At 31.1% G+C, this 22168-nt stretch overlaps 1 protein-coding gene across 1 annotated transcript in view; it reads left to right on the plus strand.

Moving 5' to 3' along the window:
* The window catches only part of LOC124530178, a 312427-nt gene that overhangs the window by 273699 nt on the left and 16560 nt on the right, over window positions 1-22168 (plus strand). The window contains exons 7-8 of the mRNA XM_047104184.1: window positions 93-209; window positions 534-711. Of these exons, the coding sequence (XP_046960140.1) occupies window positions 93-209; window positions 534-711 (295 nt within the window). The remainder of the gene's footprint in view (window positions 1-92; window positions 210-533; window positions 712-22168) is intronic.

A 22168-nucleotide genomic window follows, 5' to 3' on the forward strand; every position in this document is an offset into this window, starting at 1 on the left:
AAACCACAGTTTTTTTCATATCCAAATCTGATGTTATACATCATTTTGATTTATTATCTTAGAGTTAAAAATATATTCCATTGTTTGAACAGGACGGTGAAATCTTACCAAGTCAGGATTCAGTAATGTTTCCCACGCCACGGAACCAAGATGCTGCTTTAGATGATGAGGTCACGGATCCATCACCAACAATGGAGTCATCTAAAAAGGTAATCTTGAATTTACCACAAACGGAATTGCTAGGAAGCATAAAATCACAACTAACCAATATTTGATGTGCTTATTCAAATCGAATATTCAAGTTTTGGAAACCACCAAACTGATCGAACTTACCCAAACTACACCAAGTTTAAAACAACAAACAGAGTTTTCGAGTATTTATCTTAAGACAAACATAAAACTTGGATGAAATTTCAAAATTAAATGCTCAATTCCATGATATTTATTAGCTTACTTTAATTATAACTCTTTGTAAAAAGTCTCCGAAATTTTTAAAGATAACAAAATCTTTAGTGTATTTTTTTTCTTGGTAGGTGGCATCAATAAGTCAATTGTCCTTCATGGTGAGGCCAGACAGCTTCGAACGAGGGCAGTTGAGGCTGACCTGTATATCGACTGTCCATTCAGTTTACAGCGAACAGGCAGAGCTGGTTATCAACGAGGAACGTCCTCAGATAGCTTCAGTTCTTGGTACCAGAGACCGATCTTCAGGTATGTTATTTTTTTTTCGTTACAATATATTTTCATTGAAAACCGTCAAAAGTTATTTACAGGTTGTAGTGTGCCAGTATAAGTTTCAAGGTTTATAATGTGAATAAACATAAATCACTAAAACTGGCATATATTTCATACTATTTGTAATGTTTGCAGTGTCAAAATTTAAAACAAAATTAAATTGGATTTACAAACAGTTAATACATAATAACAAGTCCATCAAAAGCAATCCACCATTATGCTAACGTCATAAATTATGTTCGGGAATAAAATAAATTCACGAAACGCATTTCGAGATGTACAAAATTATATTGGAAATGTAATTTTACGCAGTAATTTTGTCGCCATGTTTTCAACGATATTCGACATTAATCACGAATAAATCTGTCAAAAGCTTTTTATGGATCACCTACGGTTCAGCGGATATATTCAATTCTTTGTTATAAGAATATACAATTTCAGTAATTTTATTTAGATATTATCAATTATTAAAATTTTTGGTGTAGATAAGTTGAAACCGATGGTTAAATGTTTAAAGCAAATACAAATAATATGTAGTAGAAAGCTTGTAATAATTCACTATCCATCCATTTTCTATCTTGTGATTCCTGAAGTTTCTTAGCTGTGCTAGTAAATCGACTGACTCTCAGATCGCGAAGAATTTTTATATTTCGATGTAAACACTGTCTTTGAATACGTAGAAAGCAAACCAATCCCGCTCTACAATTCAAATATTTACTGCAACTGACTTGCTCTGCAATTTTCTTGGAAAGAATTTTTGGGTTGAAATGCGACTGCTTCTCCCCGACTGAATAAATTCGTAAAAAATCGTTTTTACAATTTGCATGTAAATACCATTAAATGTTAAAGGAATACGTAATCATATTTATAAATTTAGCTTCAATGTATTACAATGTATGTAAAATTACAATTCTTCTTAATTGACGACTTTTTGAAAATAAATAAATTTATTGATTTTGAAATTATACAGATATCTCATGGACATACGGCATTATATTAATTAGCCAGATCAAACAATAACTAATTAAAAGTTTTTACGCGCAAATCACAGTCATTCGGTGTGCGAAATATTTAAATATCGTTTGAAAGGTTTTATCTGATGTCAAAATGAAAATAAGTATTTGTATTGAAGTTTTGTTAAATATTTTGTAAATGTAAACAAATAGTTCTTATTTTATTCAACCCGTGCAACTTGTGTTACTCCCCTAAAACATCGCAATTAAACTGACTTTGCGCACCATTTACATTATTTCTTGTGACTCTTATCTTATCTTTTATTTATATATTGCGCAAATAAATGTGTAAAATATGCATCTATTTATATATAAATTTAATTATAAAAATACAATTTCTTCCTTGGGACTCAACCTAGTTTTATATCAAATTATATCAAATTCGTTGAAGTGGTTTATCCAAGAAACGTTACAGTCAGACAGAGTTACTTTCACATTCATAATATTGGTATTATCAAAATTAATTGCTATAAAAATTTTGTTCGAAAAATTACACTTATAACATAACACTTGGTGTAATGACTTTGTGCAAAACCGTCTGGATAGATACCACTTACTCTTCCGATATTCTACAGCTAAAAAGCAATACTTAGTATTATTGTGTTCCGGTTTACAATCAAAACATCTTATTTTTCAAAATTTGTGTATACGTATTGCATGCAAGGAGTACTTAATATTTCTTACTACATTATTATCTATGGAATGTAATGGCTCATTCGCACGTTCACCAATACCAAACAGGTTTGATCCTGGATTTGAAACCAGAGTCAAAACATCTTATCGCTAGGTGAACATGACAACTGCATATACAGTCAGAGTAAGAAAACCTTCGTCAGTTTTCAAATTCATTCCTTTATCAAGTCTTAAGCTCTTTTACCTTTTGAATCTAAGCATCAAATCATTGCGATACAATATGTATTCTCGATCGGTAATGTCAGATTATCGCTCACACTGAGCACACGAAAATATGTCTTAAGGTGACGAACCTTTTCTTACTCCGACTGTACACGTACGCAGTGTATCTGTATACACTAATTAAGTTAACGAAACAATAATAGTTTGCACACAAAAACGTCAAACGAACAGTCAAATTCAATGAAAATGGTACTCTACAAAATCTGATCGTAAACATCGTGCGTATTCGAACAAATCGGCTAGAATAAAGGTTTGCTTCAGCAAACCGTCATATATGCAGGCAATCACTCAAATATTTGCCGCTGTTAGCTTCCCTACTGTTTGTCGACTCTGAATATTCCGGTCGAATAAGCAAAGGTAATGTTTAGTATATGTGTAGACTATGTATCGGGCTGTTTGCTCAGCATTGCTGTGAGTAAATAGTACGGTGTTGGGTGAGCAGCTCACGTGTTCGATCCGTCGCCTTATCGGCTATATCATTACGGGTTCTGACAATGTACACATGATAACGCGAGAAAATATAAAGCTAATGTTGTAAAACTCATTCCGTTATTGGTTAGCGGGTCGTGAATAATAAAATACAAAGCAATGGTAGCTACTATTGGTATTTGTATTACGAATTATATTGTCAGTTCTGTATTGCTACAATTTCGTAACGTTAACGTGACTTTTAACGTTCTAAATATAAAAGGCAATTTATATGTTAACGTAAACCTTTCCCAGAATATTTTTATATGAAACATTGTTATTTGTCACACAAGCGAATAGCCACGCTTACGTATTTATTTATTTTTTTGTCATTTACTTGCTTTGCTAGTCCATAAAAGTAAACTTCATATTTCAAGAGAGAATTAAAGAATACTGACTTACACTGATACTAATTATGAAATATTTAAGTATTATAAAATCTGTACATATAATAAAATTTGAGTGTCTAATTGCAGTTTTCAAATAATCGTTTTGTTTTTTAATGCATATGCAGGCATACCAAAAGAATGTGTTATTCTATTGTTGTATGTCTGTATATTTTTTTCGTTTAATCTCTGGAATGGCTGGACCGATTTTGACGTGACTTTCTTTGGCAGATAGCTGATGTAATATTGAGTAACATAGGATACTTTTAATTTTTAATTACTTATTCGATTACAAACATAAGGTCGTGGAACTAATTGATGCTTGCCAAGATTTAAGCGTGCAAATACAGATGATAGTTTAAACTTAACTGTAGTTAAAAAAACAAAATATATTCCTGTTAATGCTAACACAATTACAGACGGTATTTATTAATGCATACACTATAGCAAATAAATAAAAAGAAATCTTTTCAAAATTACAAGCCTCGGATTATAAAAAGACTGGATATGAGAAACATGTATCTTCTGTATCTTTGATTTGATTATATTGGATCAACAAGATCATTTTATTTAAGAAAATTATCAGCAGGAAAGGCGTTCCATATAACTCAGCTTGCTTCGAACAAACCGTTCATTAATCCAGATATTCTTGGTTTTCTCCAGATTAAGCAGCAAGAACCAGCCAATATTTATATAAAATTTTCCACCTCAAAACTAATAACGCAAACAAACAAGCATAAAAGTTCCATCGAACTAGTCTACCAAGTTTTAATCCTTACTCAACATAGACAATGATATTATAACGCCACCTTGCATTACTTCCAACGCTTATACACAAAGTTCCGAATGCGAACGAAGTTGTCGCGAATGACGAAGTTGGTACTAATTAAATTGTTTATAACACTGCATAGTTCACGCGAGCTACAACCTCATGGTTGATTGTATAATCATATTCGAAAGTTTACGAGTGTAACTTTTTTAACAATTTTCGTTCCGCAAACTGTGAACTGGAAATCAACGTTAACAATATTTGTAAATGTGTGGATAAGCACTCACACGTTTACAATTATTGTAACGTAAGGGTTTGTTTGGATGTGTGTGTGTACAAAAGTAATTTTCACACATTAAATAATGTGAAACTTTACACGAGATTCAGAACAATTCGTCACTTTTGCGATCGCAATTGCAATTTTTTAAAAGGGATCAAAACTTAAATACACGGTAGATAAATTAAATTGGTTCACTCTTTTTTTGCAGTTTAGTTTGAAATTTTCCTTAAGAATTTATTCTTTAAGTATAGGAAAAAAGGACGGAATATCTGATTTTAAACGACTATAAACCTGTCAAATATTACAATCTAAATGAAAGTATTTGATTAATCTCTTTTAATTAAAATATTGCTATTGATTGAAGTTAAATTTAGTTGTAAATTATCAGTTCGAAATAAATCGAAAGGGAGTAGACCAACTCTTCTTCTTCATTAAATTATAAGAACTAATGAAGAGTTTGTTTCCTTCGTCAGTCTATTTTGTTTCACAATTATTATAATACTAGTCATATTAGGCTATAATCAAAGGAACGAAACATGATGTAGTTCCAAATTTAAAAAATGTCATTCTTATATATACCGTAGTTATGGTTCCTAAAATAAAATTTATCAAATGAGTTTTCTACAAAGAAACCGTTCGAGGTTACGTCATATCTGCACAAACAATAATAATAATTTTACTCCTGCTTCGAAACCATGTTTTTAATGATAGGGCTTTTTGCAAGTCCATCATGAGTACCGCCCACTCAATACTCAGTATTTTTGTATTTCGGTCATTACACATTACACATTAGTTCTCAAGGTTAAAGATGGTTACAATGTACATAATTAGGTAATGTTTCTTAGACTATCATTGTCTATAAACACTAATAATTACTTACCATTATATATTTATATATACGTTTGAAACATAACAATAACTTGCTATACACGTAATCACTTCCCCATAAAGCACATACTAATTAAATTATTTACAATATTGCTTAGTTGACACGCAAAGAACTCGTTTTGCATACTTAATTGTTTACCCGACGTCCACATACACTAGAACCTTTATCAATGTACTTTTTTTTGCTTTAAGACACCGAGGCTATAATATATTTACTACGAACATATTCATTAATTCTCCTTGTATTTTTTTATTGAAATATTTTATTGATATAATCGGTAGACTATTAAAAACATCTGTAATAAAACCATTACAGATGATTATTACAAATGTATTTTACCTTTTTCACTAAAATTGGATATTATCATCCTGCCTTTAAATTTTTTATGTGTAGTCAGTGCCGTATATTGTCATCAATCTGTAGCATTATCTGTCTCTTCTACTAAATCTCATGCAGGCTATCTATCTTTTTTGTATCTTCCTTTTACCTTATAATTACCAATAATTCTGATACTCTTCTTATATATTATTAATCGTACTTCGTGCGTGTCAAGCTATACACTCTACATATTCCCGTCACTCTGATCACTCAAAAAAAAACTTTCAACAAATCACTCAAAAAATACGTTTTCGTCTCTTAATCATGCTCTCAGAGGCCAAAAACTCCGATTCTTTCATAAAAACCGTTGATACATTTAGGTAAGGGACTGACCTACAGAAACCATAATTAATTAAATACTTCCAGCAAAAACTACATCTAACACATCAGATATAAATTTGCAAAGGAGTGACAAAAATATTTTTAAAGCCGAAATACTCGGAAATATAACTATTGAAAATTTTCAAAAGTCTACTACATAACCACAAACCTGTATGAATACAAAAAGTAAAGATTTTGTGGTCTATGCTCATTCAATGCTAATTATTAAATTTGTCAACAAAGGAAATAAAAAGTAATGTCATTTATTTAAATCATGTGAACATAAACAAACGTATACAAGATAAAGGAATACTCGGATTCGTTTGAAGTTGTCTTAATGAAGCCGGAACTGAAACTCCAACCTTATTTACCATAGACAATTATGATGTTAACGTCACCTTGCATTATTTCCAACGTTTATAGACAAAGTTTCGAATTCTGGAGTTGCAGCTGACGAAGTTGCTACTAATTAAATTGTTTATAACAGCAAGGTTCACACGTTGGAAAGTAAATCCGCATGGTCGAGTTTCTGAATATTAAACAATGAAATATTTGTTGCAATATTATTTCACGTTAATTATATTACGGTTAGGCATTAAATATTTTAAAACTGCCCCATTGATTTAGTGATATTGAATCTGAGTAGGTCTTGATTACAGATCGGGTCGACAATTTTTAAATTTGGAATTTGGTGTATTAAAGCACGTAAAGTCTATCGTAGGTCATATCAAATACAAAAACTGTTCAGTAAAATGAAGGAGACTAGAGAGTTCAGATGTGTTTACTCATATACTTCTCCACTATCAACTAGCACCGTCAGTGCGATAGATATTTGTTAAGCCAAAATGAGGTTAATGATTGCTATTGAAACGATAAATGCTTAATCTTTAATCCTTATGTAGATAAATATATTCATGATGGCTCATCATCCCCATTAAAAAAAAGCATTGTCATTACAGATATTAAAAATTGTTGTATTGTATGCAGTTGTTCCAATAATTGCATAAAATACAAGCGACTTGAATCTCGGCGAGCCACAAATTCCTTGGAGTCTATGTATCTAGTATTGAAAGAGTAATTTGAATACACACAATGTAAACGCAAATTGTAAAGTATTGAAAGATCCTGTGGAAGCTGCGATCTATTTTATGTATAGCTACAGTCACACTGGTAAAACTGAAAGTAACAACTTCAAAACATGTATTTTAAACTAGCTGTGCCCGCGACCTAGTACGTGTTTGAATTTAACGAAAAAAAAATATTATTGTAGTCTATGTTACTACTTAATATATCAGTTATCTGCCAGTGAAAGTCCCGTCAAAATCGGTCCAGCCGTTTCAGAGTTTAGCCGGAACAAATAGACGGACAAAAATTGTGAAAAATGTTATTTTGGTTAATGTACCGTGTATACATACATATGCATTGAGTAAAAAATGGCTATTTTAATATTACAAACAGACACTCCAATTATAATATACTTATGGATTTTGTGTGTCGCAAAAGTGTGGTTAATACTTTACAAAATTCTTTTGCGTTGCTCAAAGTCATTGAATCCTAAGCAAATAAAACACGTAAGTGAAACAGTATTCTGTGATAATAAAGACGTCCTTAACACCGAGATCATAATTAAACGTTCCTTTTCACGGAGAATTTTATATTAAATTTGAGATTTACAAGTATAATTGACCAAAGTGATAATTTCTAATAAAATTCTTTTTCCTCAAAGTCTACGGAGATTTCCTTAAATCCAACACTAACTTGTATTTATATCTGTTTAAGGGTAGTAGAAAAACGTGTTAAGGAACGAATTAATAAAGTAAATTTATGATAAAAGTTCAAAAACGAAAATAATAATTAAATATTCATTACGTGGAGTTACCGCGTTCTCTCCCCTTCAAGAAAAAATCCTCGGATGCTTTTTTTTTTGTATTTAGAGTTTGCTTTTGTTGAAGAAAATTTGATATCGATGTATATTTGCTATTCACCATATGAAACTCTTGCATAATAAATATAATTAAATAGATCAAATATAAACACTATTTTTAGTACTTTAATGTATCTGTAATATTTGTTTGTTGATGGTTCTTTGCTATCCTCATTGGATATTTACCGTGCAATTTTTCTATCAGTTTTTCTACCCCTAAAGTCTTTATTTTGGTAGATGCACTAAAGTTACATAACATTTTACATATCATGGTGTTAAAGTATTTATATTTTAAAGAAAGTATTATATTTGTAACAGGAGATGTTTCCAGAGGTAAATTAGGCACCTAGGCAGTGTCATATATTCTTGTCACTCACAAACAGAAAATTGATTGAGAAATGAAGAAATCCATCTGTCAAACTTTTGACAGTTAACTGATATTTAATAGGTGCAGAATATTACCAAATTATTGGTCTCGTACTTGCGGTCCGATATTTTACATCTACGTATATGACAAAAGTATATTTCTATAACATCTTTAATCCAGTTTACAATCAATATAGTTATACTACATCTATTTTTCAAGTTAGAAATAAAATAATATTTATTAATAACACAGTAATTAATTAAATATTAGCTCTTACGGCTTAACAGTTGCTTTCCATCCAGCTTATCCAGAAGTACAAAGAAGATTCAGTTGAGAGCCATTTAACAGTTCTAGCGCCTATTTTTTTTTTAATTATATTTTTTCCAAATATAGAATTGAACTTTTACTATTAAATTTAATACATTTCAATACATATTATTATATTAGTACTTATCGAAGTAAAGAACAGTAGATATTTTATTAATTATTTAACCTGTATGATCCCTTTGATAAGATACCCAAAATATAATTTGTATAAACCACAACAATCAAAATTTAAAATACAGCAGTCTAATCGAGTATCCGAATTTTCAAACAAGATAATGAATTCTGGATTTGCCTTTGTTCTGAATGAAATCAGTCCTTGATGAGATAGGTCGAAATTAATTAGACCGATATCGATATCGCAAACGTCGCATCACTATCGCCACCATTAACGCTATTACGCTAATGATTCGCCAGCGCAACGCCCTCTAAATTAAAAAACAAAGCTTTTTAATTAAGATATTTCTTTCTTGTAAATTCGTTAATTCCTTTGAACTGGGCTATGTATCGCGGTATTTTATTTTTGTCGTGTATTATAAGTTTCTTTCATTTAATTTTGTCAAATAAAGCCGAATTGTACATTTTCATATTATTATTTAATAACTATAAGCAAAAGAGCAAATGGGCTAACTGATTACATGCATCGATTTTAGGTCGGCGCTCTATCGTCTATTAAGAATTCCTTAAATAACCAAACCTCCAACAATTTTCGTGGCTAAGATGTTAAGACTCTTGTCCTTGTAACTAAAAAACAATCCAGAAGCAACAGTACATTTTTATAAGCTAAAATGGTCGATCAGCCAACATATGACAAAATAAAAAAATAAATTTTAACGCAATTCAAGCCCTTATCACATGAGTCCAATTGTTACAATTTAGAAAAAAAATAGTTGAAATCAGAGGACACAGAAATAATTTTATCATAATTATATTTTACCATCAAACAGCGATACCTACTTAGAATTATATAATACTATATTGCGGTTCCTTAAACCATGATGAAAGGGTATATATACATATAAGGTATAAAGATATGTAAATGGTTTGGTAGAATTGGCAGTCTAAGATTATTCTTTATATAATTTAAATTATTATTTTTTTTATATTCGGTGGTAAGCATCAGGTGGCCCATTCTAATCTGTCTACCTACCTACATTAAGCAAGAATACCGGCCGAAACCATTTGGACCTTTTTTAATATAATAAATAATCACAACGTTTTGTAATGGAAAATAACGAAAAGAAATAAATAAACATTTCTTCAAACCTTTTTATAGCATGGAAAACATTTTCAAACAAACGTTTATTAAAACTATTGTTGAATAAATCGTTCCCTCGGTACGTAATGTGAATACTTACGGATTATTGCATTTTTTAAACTCACGAAGCGTAGCTGGTGTTGCCATATGTCTATTTAATCCGAGATTGTCCTAGAGTTTTTTTTTTTGTTTTATACAGGGCAAAGTAAAATTTATTGACGTTAAACTTCGAGAGAAAAACTTCAAGGTTGAGTGAGTTTAACATTTCAATGTGAAACGTTTTAGTGAACTTTTCTGTCGAATAGTTTTTAACTTTTATAAAAAAAAACAAGCCTTATTTTTTATGTTAAAAAAATATCTATATGTAGTATTATATCTGTATGTAGTTGCTTTTAAATAATTTTATATAATTTATGTATATTGTATATTTATGTTAGAATGGCAACTGTAGCAAACCCCATAAATAAATAAATATATGTTTTTTTTTTAAATAAATGTTGATTTACAGATACATTGTTTGAAAAAGTTAATATATTCTCAGAATTATATAAAAAGCATATCCTGAAACGTGTTACATTAAATCTGGTAACCCTATGCTTAGCCCTAGGTAATTGATTTTGTTTATTTTCACAGGTGGCAAGGATACCGTGTATTACAAATGTCTCATACAACTTATCACATTTGTTACAGATTTTTTTCTTTTGTCGTATTATGAAAGTGAAAACAAAAACAAATAATTGAATACTACAATATTATAGCATATCTGTTGACAAATAATACTTTTAGCTGACAATTTATATAAAGCCTATAAATGTTCTGAGCTGAGATGGCCCAGTGGTTAGAACGCGTGCATCTTAACCGATGATTTCGGGCTCAAATCATATGTGCTTAATTTGTATTTATTTCTCTTGCTCGGCGGTGAAGGAAAACATCTGGGGGAAGCCTGCATGTGTCTAATTTCATAAAAATTCTGCCACATGTGCATTCCAGCAACCCTTATTGGAACAACGTGGTGGAATATGTTCCAAACCCTCTCCTTAATGGGAGAGGAGGCCTAAGCCCAGCAGTGGACAATTTACAAGCTGTTACTTTACTACTTACTTTACTTATAAATGTTCCACTACGCCTGTAATAGGGGCTTCTTATCGTTTTGGCGGAACGCTTGCTGATATTCCAACGCAGATTTGGGGATACCCTTGGGTATTTTTAATAATATATGCAGATTACCTTACGATGTTTTCGTTCATCAACTAACACGATGAATTATACATACAAATTAAATACACGGAAGCACTAATGATTAAGAGTATATTAATACGAAGTTTATCAGTCGTCGTGTTACTTAATAAAAAGCCCTCAGTTTTATTTTCTGCAATACTTGAATACTAGCAATTAATTATGTATATGTATAGCTGTTAAAAGGGCTTAAGAGCAAAGAATGTGATATTTCTTAGTCAGCATACTTTTTTTTTTTTAATTATGTTGACACATTGCCATAAGTAGTTATGTCCCTTGTGCAGGTAATTACCCTGATTACCTATCAAACCGGAACTACTAGACTATTGATTGCTTGACTGTGAAATAACTCATGATGAAGCAACCTTTCTAGAGAGTTCTAATATTATATAATTAATTATAGTTTCATCAATAAAACGTTATATTATATTTGTGTAATCTATCAAATTTGTCATTTCGGGAAATATATTTCTTTAGACGTTCATTACACTTGAAGGTATTTCAATTTGTCTGTGAGTTATCATATAAAACCGCGAAATGCTATCAAATTTGAAAATCGATTTTCGAACATAACACATTCATTTTAAACGTCACCCATCCACTATGCGCGTAAACGCTCCCACCTGACATACAATCAAACCACGATGTAAAACAGTTTGACTAACATCGGATGCCTCCCTCGAGAATTAATTTCCGACGTGGACGATAATGAAGCGTTTCGGGTCATTTGCGTCGATATTCCAATGCCGTTTAGCAAAATGAGCGCCGCAGCAAATTTGCTGAACGCATCCGTGCCCCGTTTCAACTCACACACGACTGTTATTGCATCGCTGTGAAGCGCTCGAAATTCAAACGATCGTTTTTATTATTCCAGCCAGTTACATGTTATGATATACAAACTCTTCGATATTATGTGAAAAAAGGCTTTCAAATAAACAATCCTCGTATATTTTAAGGTTTTTTTGAATATGTATTATGCTACGAGCGAAAATACTTTATATGCTTGCTTTCATAAGCATTGCGTGTAGGTTGGCAGGATTTTAATAAAGCCGGTTTTTTTTCATAAAAAAATGTTATATTTTCATCTTCATCAGCATAAAAACAATCTACTTTTCATCCGCAGGTGTGGGTTTGTTTTTATTTTTATATATATTGTTCATTTAATACATTTTTATAATTTATTTTATACACAGTCATAGATATTATTCGAAATTTATAAAATGCATACCAACATTTTAATTTAATTATTATATACTAAGTAACACTAATTACACTATTTAGTAAGGATAGCTCAGTGATCATGTTAATTTTAATCGAAGGTCATAAATCGAATTCGGTAGATAGAATTATCAGATATATAGATTATCATTAGTCTTCTATGTTGTCTTGGGTCTGGGTGTTTGTGGTACTGTCGTTACTTCTGATTTCCATAACACAAGTGCTTCAGCTACTTACATTGGGATCAGAGTAATGTATGTGATGTTGTTTCACTGTTCATGTCCTAATGACCTCGCGCCAGTAGTTACACTGGCTCACTTAAAAGTTAATTTAATACAATAATTCTATTGATATATCGCCTCTAGATGAATCACGTTCTCGCCACTTATTGTAGCCCTAAAATACTTATATGTTATGAAGGAAATACTAAATAAATTGGCATAGTTATCATTTAAACTAAAAGAGCAATACAAAGAATACAAAATATTGGTATTAAATTGTACAATTACTACGAAAAAGTTGTAGCTACAAAGACAGAAAGCTTAAATAGAACCTTGTAACAATTACAGCTACAGTGTATGAATAATGTCGAAACTTGTCGAAAACGATATATCATAACGTAATACGATAATACGCGACATTGACTGTAATGATTATAAGATTAAAGGGTTATAATAGCATATCACCGTAAGTCGGTTGTCAACATTTCACAGATTATATACGAGTTAAGTTCTTCTAATGCTGGAATAAATGTTGTTTATGTTACAAGGAAATGAATTCGGATTTAATTCGAGTGATACGCGATTCAATCGAATCCTCGATATCAATTTAGAATCAATTGCGTCACGGGCTTTGATTCCGTCGTTTGGTCTATCCACATGTTCTAAAGCACGTGCGTAAATACGTACTGAATTTTATTGAGTGATGTAAGCTAGAAGCTTCTTCAAACCATCTTACCAAAAGTATCTCCATAAAGGTCTATTTACGAAAAAATATAGCCTGTATTCTTCTACGGTATTCGAACTATCTACATTTTATTATTCACAGCTAATTTCATCTAAATCAGTTTAATAATTTAAACGCAAGGAGGATCGATATAGTTACTAAATCTTCATAAATAAGCATCGGTAGCCTTTTTTGCTATATATACATGTAGTTATCGAATGAGCAAATGCGGTACCTTCAAAGCACCAAATTATATTAACAATTCCTTATATAGCCAAAATGCTACAACCATAGGTATTATATAGGTAATATTATGTCTCTTCTGCCACATAACAATACACATAAAAATACTGAGCTGTTTGGCATAGGATAGGATGAGTTCGTGGTACCTACCCAGACAAGCTTACACAGAGTCGTACTATTATGTAAATATTATAGTATTTAAATGAATTGCTGTTTTTATTTGTGTCACAGTTATTTGGAGAGAAATATAACAATGTATATTGGAGTGAATTGACTGTAATTGCGTTGTAATCAACGTTTCTCGAGTATCCTCACTGTTCATTTTCGTTTGTTCCAGTTACCGAAATACATGTACGTGATAACCCAGTAGATAAAATATTAAAGGACTTTTTAATGAAGGTTATTGTTTTAATACTAGATGATGATAATGTGCTTCCTAAAATTGACGGAAACCTTCAATAATTTTTACTGGAATAACCCGAAATTTCGCGCTGTATGAGTAATACTCTAAGTTTAACCCTCTAAGTATTGGAGGCCAGCATGGAAGCGACTATCACGGCGGTATAAGAGCGTGCGCAAGCGATCTTGTAACCTCCCTCAAATAGACAGTGGGTACCGCTAGATTTTGAAAGGAAATTATGGTCTAGTAAGCATCAGCAAACTCCACATACTCCCAACCCATTTTATTTAGGGAACCACAAAAAATCTTTTTTTCCAGCTTCAAAGGAACGTTACAGTTATAACTGAAATATTCTATTTTTGAATTACATTTTTACAAGATCTTGTACGTATTCCGGTTTAATAAAATGGTTTCAGGTCTCAGGTAAGATTTTATATATGAAATACAATTTAAATATTCGCAAAGCAAGTTATAACTTGGACCAACGCTGAACGCAACAGTAGTGTTCCCCACTCTATTTGCAGCGCACAACATTTAGGACGAATTTTCCCAAATTTCGAATTCCGAGCCAAGCTTTTACCGCGTTTAATTTAAACACTTTAATTAAATCCGAAAATTGACGTGTATTTTTACACTACGATATATTCGCGGAGTGTAACGAGCGTATTTACGTTTTAAGCTAAAACTAAAATTAAATTTGCTTTTTATCAACTGAACACTTTAAAATACAAAACTAAAACATTTTGTTTCAACAACTTTATAATACACTAGCACCTTTATGTGTTTTTTTTTCTTAAATTCCTCGCGAGACTGCTTGACGCTACATAAAACTTCGGCTCTAAACTCAGAGAAATTTACTTCTTGGCAGTGTTACAAAGGAAATACAATTTATCCAGCTCTATTTTACAGAAAAGTTAAGCTGTAAGCGACACATAAATACGTAATCTAAATGCGGGACGCGAAAAAACTACTCGTACGTTAAAAATCACCTCAAAAATTAACTTTCGACTGTTGAATGAAAATCACAACGTTACTCACAGCGTAAGAATTGGAATTAGACAAATTCGTTTGTTAAATTAAGGCAATTTCGAACGGGGAACGGTTTCGATTTAGGTTAAATCTGTCGGTCGGGAAAATTGTAGATTTTCCTTAGGTTCTGCGAACTCCTCCGGCACGTGATTGGACGAAACAGAAAGTGTATTTATTTCTAATTTGATTTTAAATTGGATACAAATAGACATCGACTTTATGTTTAATCCGTGGGGATGTATTTGGTTTTACGAATAAAGTGGTCAATTGGAAAATTTTAAACGAATGTATTAACTGTCCGTCTCTGAGTTGTAAAATTCTAATTCTGTATTATGTCTATTGATGACATATAAAAACAAAACAAGTGTACAAACCCTTTCAATGGGATTCAATATACAAGCTCACGTTTGTATCAAGTAAATGTTTTATATACTATAAATAATATGTTAACACCGTAATTAAGGATGAGTTTTTTGATTGATTCGCAGTCCATTTACGACACTTGACATTTAAAAAAAAACGAATATCATTGCAATAAATTAACCACTACCCTTTAGTGACTTTATTTTGTAATAAAAATATTACAATGATACAGATAAAATTGAGGAAAACAATACGATTTATCATAGAATATGTCCATTTCCTTATATGTCACCGGTACCCATTCAATCTATACAAAATAAATTTACATAAATAATAACTTTCCTCTTAGGATTCAAAAGGATTTCAGGATAAACTCTATTTCCGTATATAATAAATACAACGCAAATAAAATAACGCAGTATTGTACCAGTCATTTGATTCTATTTTTAAATATAAAAAATACATTTTATTTTTTTTGCCTGAATTCAAGCGAAGGAGTTTATCCATTCAGCTTGTTAAGTCGGCTTTAGTCGAAGCAAAGCAAGACAAATCTGTTTAGATATGAAAACCGACTTCAAAAGTAACCTATTCGGTTTTGTAAATATTTAAATACTAGTCGTAAAAACCAGGAAATATCTGTCCGGAAACGTTATATAGACACCAAAGTGTTCTTAACAATTTTAGTAGCATGTAGTGTCCATGATACATGATTTTACACTGGTCAAGGGCTCAGTGCATTGTCATTGTAATCTTACTAACATACGTTCTATACTACAATTATGTGCAAAAGTATATATATCCTGCACGATATATCGTTTTCGATAATACGATATAATGTCAAAAAAAAAATGTTGTGATTATTATATTTTCCTTTCAATGCTTTAAAAAAAGCTTTGGAATTTTATAAAATGTTGTCACAATTTTTCCTATTTCTACTTCAAATAAGTTTTAAACCTATAATTCATCGGTACGATATAATAAACTGACAACGAAAATAAACTTTTGTCTTGTTCTATATACAAATATAATATCATCCGTAATTATTTTAAGTGTTATTTTTTTATTGTTATTTTTTTAACTTTTTTAAGATTTTATGATTTTATAAATAAACCTTCCTTCATAATAAGTATTACTTTGGATCATTTTATGAAATTTAAGTTATGTAATGTAAGCTACTTTGGCTTTGTGCATACCGGGTCACTTATCAAATATTCCGTTGCCCACCAACAATGCTCAGTGTTAAGTTCTGGCCTAAAGAGTAAAAGATCCATAACATATAACTACAGGCATTAGCTAGGCTGATCTTAGTTTCTAGGCATATTGGTCTTGTAAGGAATGATCACATTTAGATTGCCTACCACTCCGCCAGCTCGTCCAACTATGATAAAAAGTTTTCAATACCTTTTAGTAGCTTGACCTTTACGTATCTATGTAATGGAATGTTTCAGCGTTTGGATTTGGATCGTTAACTATGAAATTTAGTATAAGGAGGATGATTAACTTGAAAGTGATACGTATACTGAGGAGCGATGCCAATATACAGTTTGATTGTTTTATTTTTAAATCCTAAAAATTACAAACCGTACTAATTTCTCCAGAATCTCTATATTACAAAGTACTTACGCGCCGATTTGAAATTACGATATTTATAAATTTATTATCCATTTGTTTTTCCCTAAATTAGAATTCTATTTCAATTTACCAATTAAAGTGATCATTGTTTGTATTACAACAAATCTATTATCAAAATCTATGTCGAGATTTTTATGTGAAGTATTCCTATGTACTCATAATACAATTTATTTCATTCATGCAATGATGCTTCGATAGCCCTGTCGATGAAGTTGACTTGTTTGGTTATGACGGATGTTTCAAACAACAGAAGTGAAATAAAATTGGTGCAAAAAACTAAATTTTTAATTACTGGGCATTTCAATGTCAATAACTAGTAATTATAAAATCAACATCAAACATATCTATGGTACTGAAAGAGGTTATATAGAAGGAAGTGTTCTCGATATCGTCAATTCACCTCAAACCTTGGCTACTAAGAATTCATATTTAGCGATACAAAGAACAATACAACAATATTAAGAATTGCCGATCGCAGTAGGATTTATAATAAAATTTTAACAAAAAGAAAAACCGACTTCAAACAAAACACTATTTTAAAACAAATGAATATGCACGAAAAAGTAATAAAAATAATTGCGTATTCAACATATTTTTTAGAGTCTTCCTAAGTTAAATGAAATGAAAAATATTAGACTACTTAAAAGTCGATTAACGATTATATCATGTAGTTATAGTTATTGGTATATTAAAAAAAAAAAATACAGACGAATTGATAAAATGGTGAACATATCATAGTCACTTATTTTAGTACACCTGATCTTGCCATAGGGTCTGCTAAAGTGCTTAATATTGATGCTTTTGAAGGATGATCTTACATCTGTATCGAAAATTAGAAAACAAAAAACTCAAAGACACAAATCGTATTAAGCAAACTGTAAACAATATAATCATTATTAAACAACGATTATTTCCATCGAAAACAATTTTATGTAAAATATCGCAAACAAATTAAGTTAAATTCCGTACACTAAGCGAACTTAATTCATCCAACGGAGCAAAAGGCACGGCTCCACGGTACAAATGTTTAGTTTTAATTAACTCGACACCCTTTCGTTTTAGTTTAAAAATTTAAATATAACTTTTCTAACCTAATACATTATTCGATCGGTAAGTTGTTTGAAAAGTAACCGGTCATTGTTAATATTAACGTTTCATACAATTTTAATACGTTTTATAAGTAAAGTATGAAGGGGTAAGTTGTTCATTTCATGAAAACGGTGATGGCATTTTATAATAAAATCTTTGTTAGCTGTCAGACTTTCATTTATTGGATGCTCGTTGTCGCCTACGATTTCGCTCTCGTTTTAAAGATTGATCGTCAGATGTTCGGCATAAAAACGTAAGGATGAACTCCTTGAAATTGGAATTGGAGAACCAACTTTCTTCTTACCAAATTCCTTCAATTTCGATTCTGTGATTTAGCATTGAATGGCCAAAATATGGTATAAGTACAATTATAAAATATAATTATAATAATTATGTCAACCTGACCAAATTCGGATACGGCGGCCAATTTTAAGAGAAACCGTTCAACTAACGCAACCACAGTTGTAATATATTCCCTCGTTCTCATAATTCAATAAAACAGCTAATCTGATACGGAAAAAATATAGGCGCAGGGCCTTTATGTGCTTTGCGAGGCTGGAAACCCTAAAGCTTTTGACTCCGTAACATCTGAATCTACAGCCTTAAATTTAGCTTATAGAACGACGAGACATATAAAATATGAATATAACATTAAAAGAGAAATTTAGTAAACATATAATTCATTTAGAGATGGGTTTGAAAAAAACCCACCGCAAAAGAGAATTAAGACACTAAATTACAATAGTTAGTGTCATTAATAATTTTATTAGCGCCGTCTTTGATGCGAAGGCAATTTTTAATCGATGAGTCACTTAGTATGCAATAAATTCATTTATTAATATTCATTAATAATAATATCAAAATAAACTGGATAAACTATAACTCATTCGTGCAAGAACTACTTTACCCTTACAAAAGGTACAAAGACAAAGCTCAATGTACGTTGGACGTAATTTGACAGAAACAAAAAAAAATTGAGCTCAGATTCCCGTCACTTGAACCTCTGAAGCATCTAATTCAACAGATTCCGATGCAGTGACAAATGTTACTTTTTTCCTTTCCTAAAACAGATGAGGGTTGGGCCATGAACTAAGCGGTAAATCAACGTGTAATTTCATTTAAGTTAAAACAATTTGTTCTAAATATGTGAATAATAGTATTGGTATTGGTTTAGTCTGGTCTTGTTTACAAATTATTTCGTATAAATTATTCTTACGAAATTTATATTGATTTCGTGTTATTTAAGCCTCACCAGGGCACAGTCATGAGTTTGATAATGGCTTTTATACTATTGTCATCTCTATTCCTAGTATTTTATGCTCAATTGGAGGGCACACCAGGAATATTAGTAAATACCCTCCAAAACGCTGATATTACCGTTAAAAATAATTATTGAGTTGTTTGTACGTTATTTCAGAGAATAAGCTTTTGTTGTTTTCACTAGAATCACTTAAACGGTTCCTGCACATACGCAAATTTACAAAGAAGCAATTTTGTATTGTGTTCACATAAAATGCTTTTTTAACATTTTTATTGGAAACATCAGTTTGTTTTATGAAATGGCGCTGACTGTTATAAACAATCAAACAGGCAATATGGTGTTTTATTGACATGACTTTATTGATGTCTGTTTATTGTTCTTGACTACATCTCCACAGGACATGAACTGTCCATGTAGTAGATTTTTTGTTGTATTATACTCATATTACATAGTTAGATTAGCTATGTTTATGATAGCTAAGTATCTGAGCACTCCACATTTTTACTGAGACTTCGAGCTTCATGTGAATAAGCTTAAGACTTAGAGCATCAAATGAGGTCAGCGTAAGAGTTGTTTACGCATCAATTTCAATGAATAGCTTTTAGAATTTATTTTAATTTTATTTACATCAGAATATAGTTTTCAGTAAATGTATCAAATTTTGTAAACATGGCGTTCTTATTAGCTATATGTCATATGCATATGTCATTAAATTAATTGCCTTGGTTTTGTGGTTACTTTATAAAGATCTAATTGGCTAGATTATCTAGGACTACCAAGGCCCGAGGTTTAATTCCCGACTTGTAGAAAAAATATTATAGGGTGTTTCTGCCACAAAATCATCAATCGAGGTTTAAAAGTGGCAGAGTTAACACTACCGCGTCTTAGAAATATAGAATAGTAGATACTGCGTCCGATCACTTTTCAGTTGAGTCTGGTTAGTCGTTCTATTGTAATTTCAGAATATAGCCATAGTGCATTGTACTTACATTTGCATACATCTGAAACCCGTTGAGATAGCCCTTGTTCCTTTACAGACAATAAATGTGTACAACTTTCGCTGTCCTTTATTTGGACTGGGCAACTTCTATTCTGTGTATCACCTCCCAATCTTTTCTTCTTATTAATTGATAAGCACAAAAGATATACTGATATTATTAATACTCACATTTTCTAAAAATGCTACAATCAACCGCTGGTTTCGTGGCCTTAAGTTAGGTCGCGCAAAAACCGGTCTAAGCGTAAATTCAAATTGAATGACAATAAGATTGACGGGCAGCGAGATAACAGACCAGTTTCATTCCGCGAGGTTTCACATTGAGCTTAAGATCGTATTACGTTTTTTTCGGGCAAACGATACACGCTGGATACTCTTTTTGTGTTAATAGCCAATTTTGGAACTTATGGCTTGGAAGTTTTGGATGTTTTATCAAATTGTATGTTTTATAAAAAGATTTCAGCTGTCGACAGTGGCGGATTTACCAATAGGCTATGTAGGCTGGAGGCTAGGGCGGCTGATTTAGAGGGGCGGCAAATTTAGTCCAAATTTGTCTTAGAGAAATTAAAGAAAACTTATAATTATATGTATACACATTACGTGGGTAATCCGTATTCTCGTCACTACATAGCGGGTTGGAAAAATAATTAATTCGTAATATGTCGTATATATTATATATATACGACATACAGGGTTATTGGTAACTCGACGTATATCCGTTAGGAGGTGATAGGGGTGACTATTTGCAATAATTTTAACCCCCATATGCATAATCCAAAAGTGAACCATTTTTGAGTTATCACGCTTTTTAGCTTTTTCAAAATTTGTCAAAAATACAACTTCAAAATTTATTTTAAAAAAAGTATCAAAAATCTATTTTTTTCTTCTGTTTTATAAAAATGATTAAACACTGGATATTTGTCAATATGTAAACAATAATTATCGGTCCAAATCCAAAAATGCGAGACGAATTTATTTCAATATTTTTTTTATTTTTTTTCCTCAAAAATGCCTCAAAAATAAAAAAATCTTTATGAACCTTGGCCTGCAGATTATTTTAAAAACATAACCGTTTTCTTAGCTTTCCAAAAATATATAAAAAGAAGGAAAATATCTCAAATCAATCGAAATAAAATCACCAGAAAGGACGCTGGTAGACAGTCGTATTCGAACATGAACGAATGCGTACGTGTGCGGTCGCTCTTTAAAATTTTCACAAAATTAACTAAAAATAAAAACCGATGAAAAAACACTTACTTAGTTAGTTATTAAGGTTGATACAAACGTTGCTCTTACCGTTTTCTTGATCACGATTTATACTGAATTGAATAAAATTTATTCAGACGGTCATATTATTGCAATTATATATTTTAAAAATATTATATATAAATATACATAATAAGCAGAAACTAATTATAAATGTATACAAGCATCTAGAAAATACCGACATATTATTAAAAGAATATACAAGATAAATGTTTCAATTTTATATATATTATATATACCTTTATTCCACCCTCACAGAGTCGAGATAGGTAGCTAATGTATTATAAACTCTTAGATATGTAAATAGATAACTGAGCTAATATGTAAATACCAGCCAGTATGAACTGAAGGCGCATCTATCACTGAGGAAAAGTTGTAGGTTATGGTTTATTTATATTAATTATCTACGATAATCAAAGTTATATATAAGAGGTAAATATTGATTGCGATGCCTTCTTAGTG

This window comes from Vanessa cardui, chromosome 6 (assembly GCF_905220365.1).
Source record: "Vanessa cardui chromosome 6, ilVanCard2.1, whole genome shotgun sequence".
NCBI classification, from domain to species: Eukaryota; Metazoa; Arthropoda; class Insecta; order Lepidoptera; family Nymphalidae; genus Vanessa; species Vanessa cardui.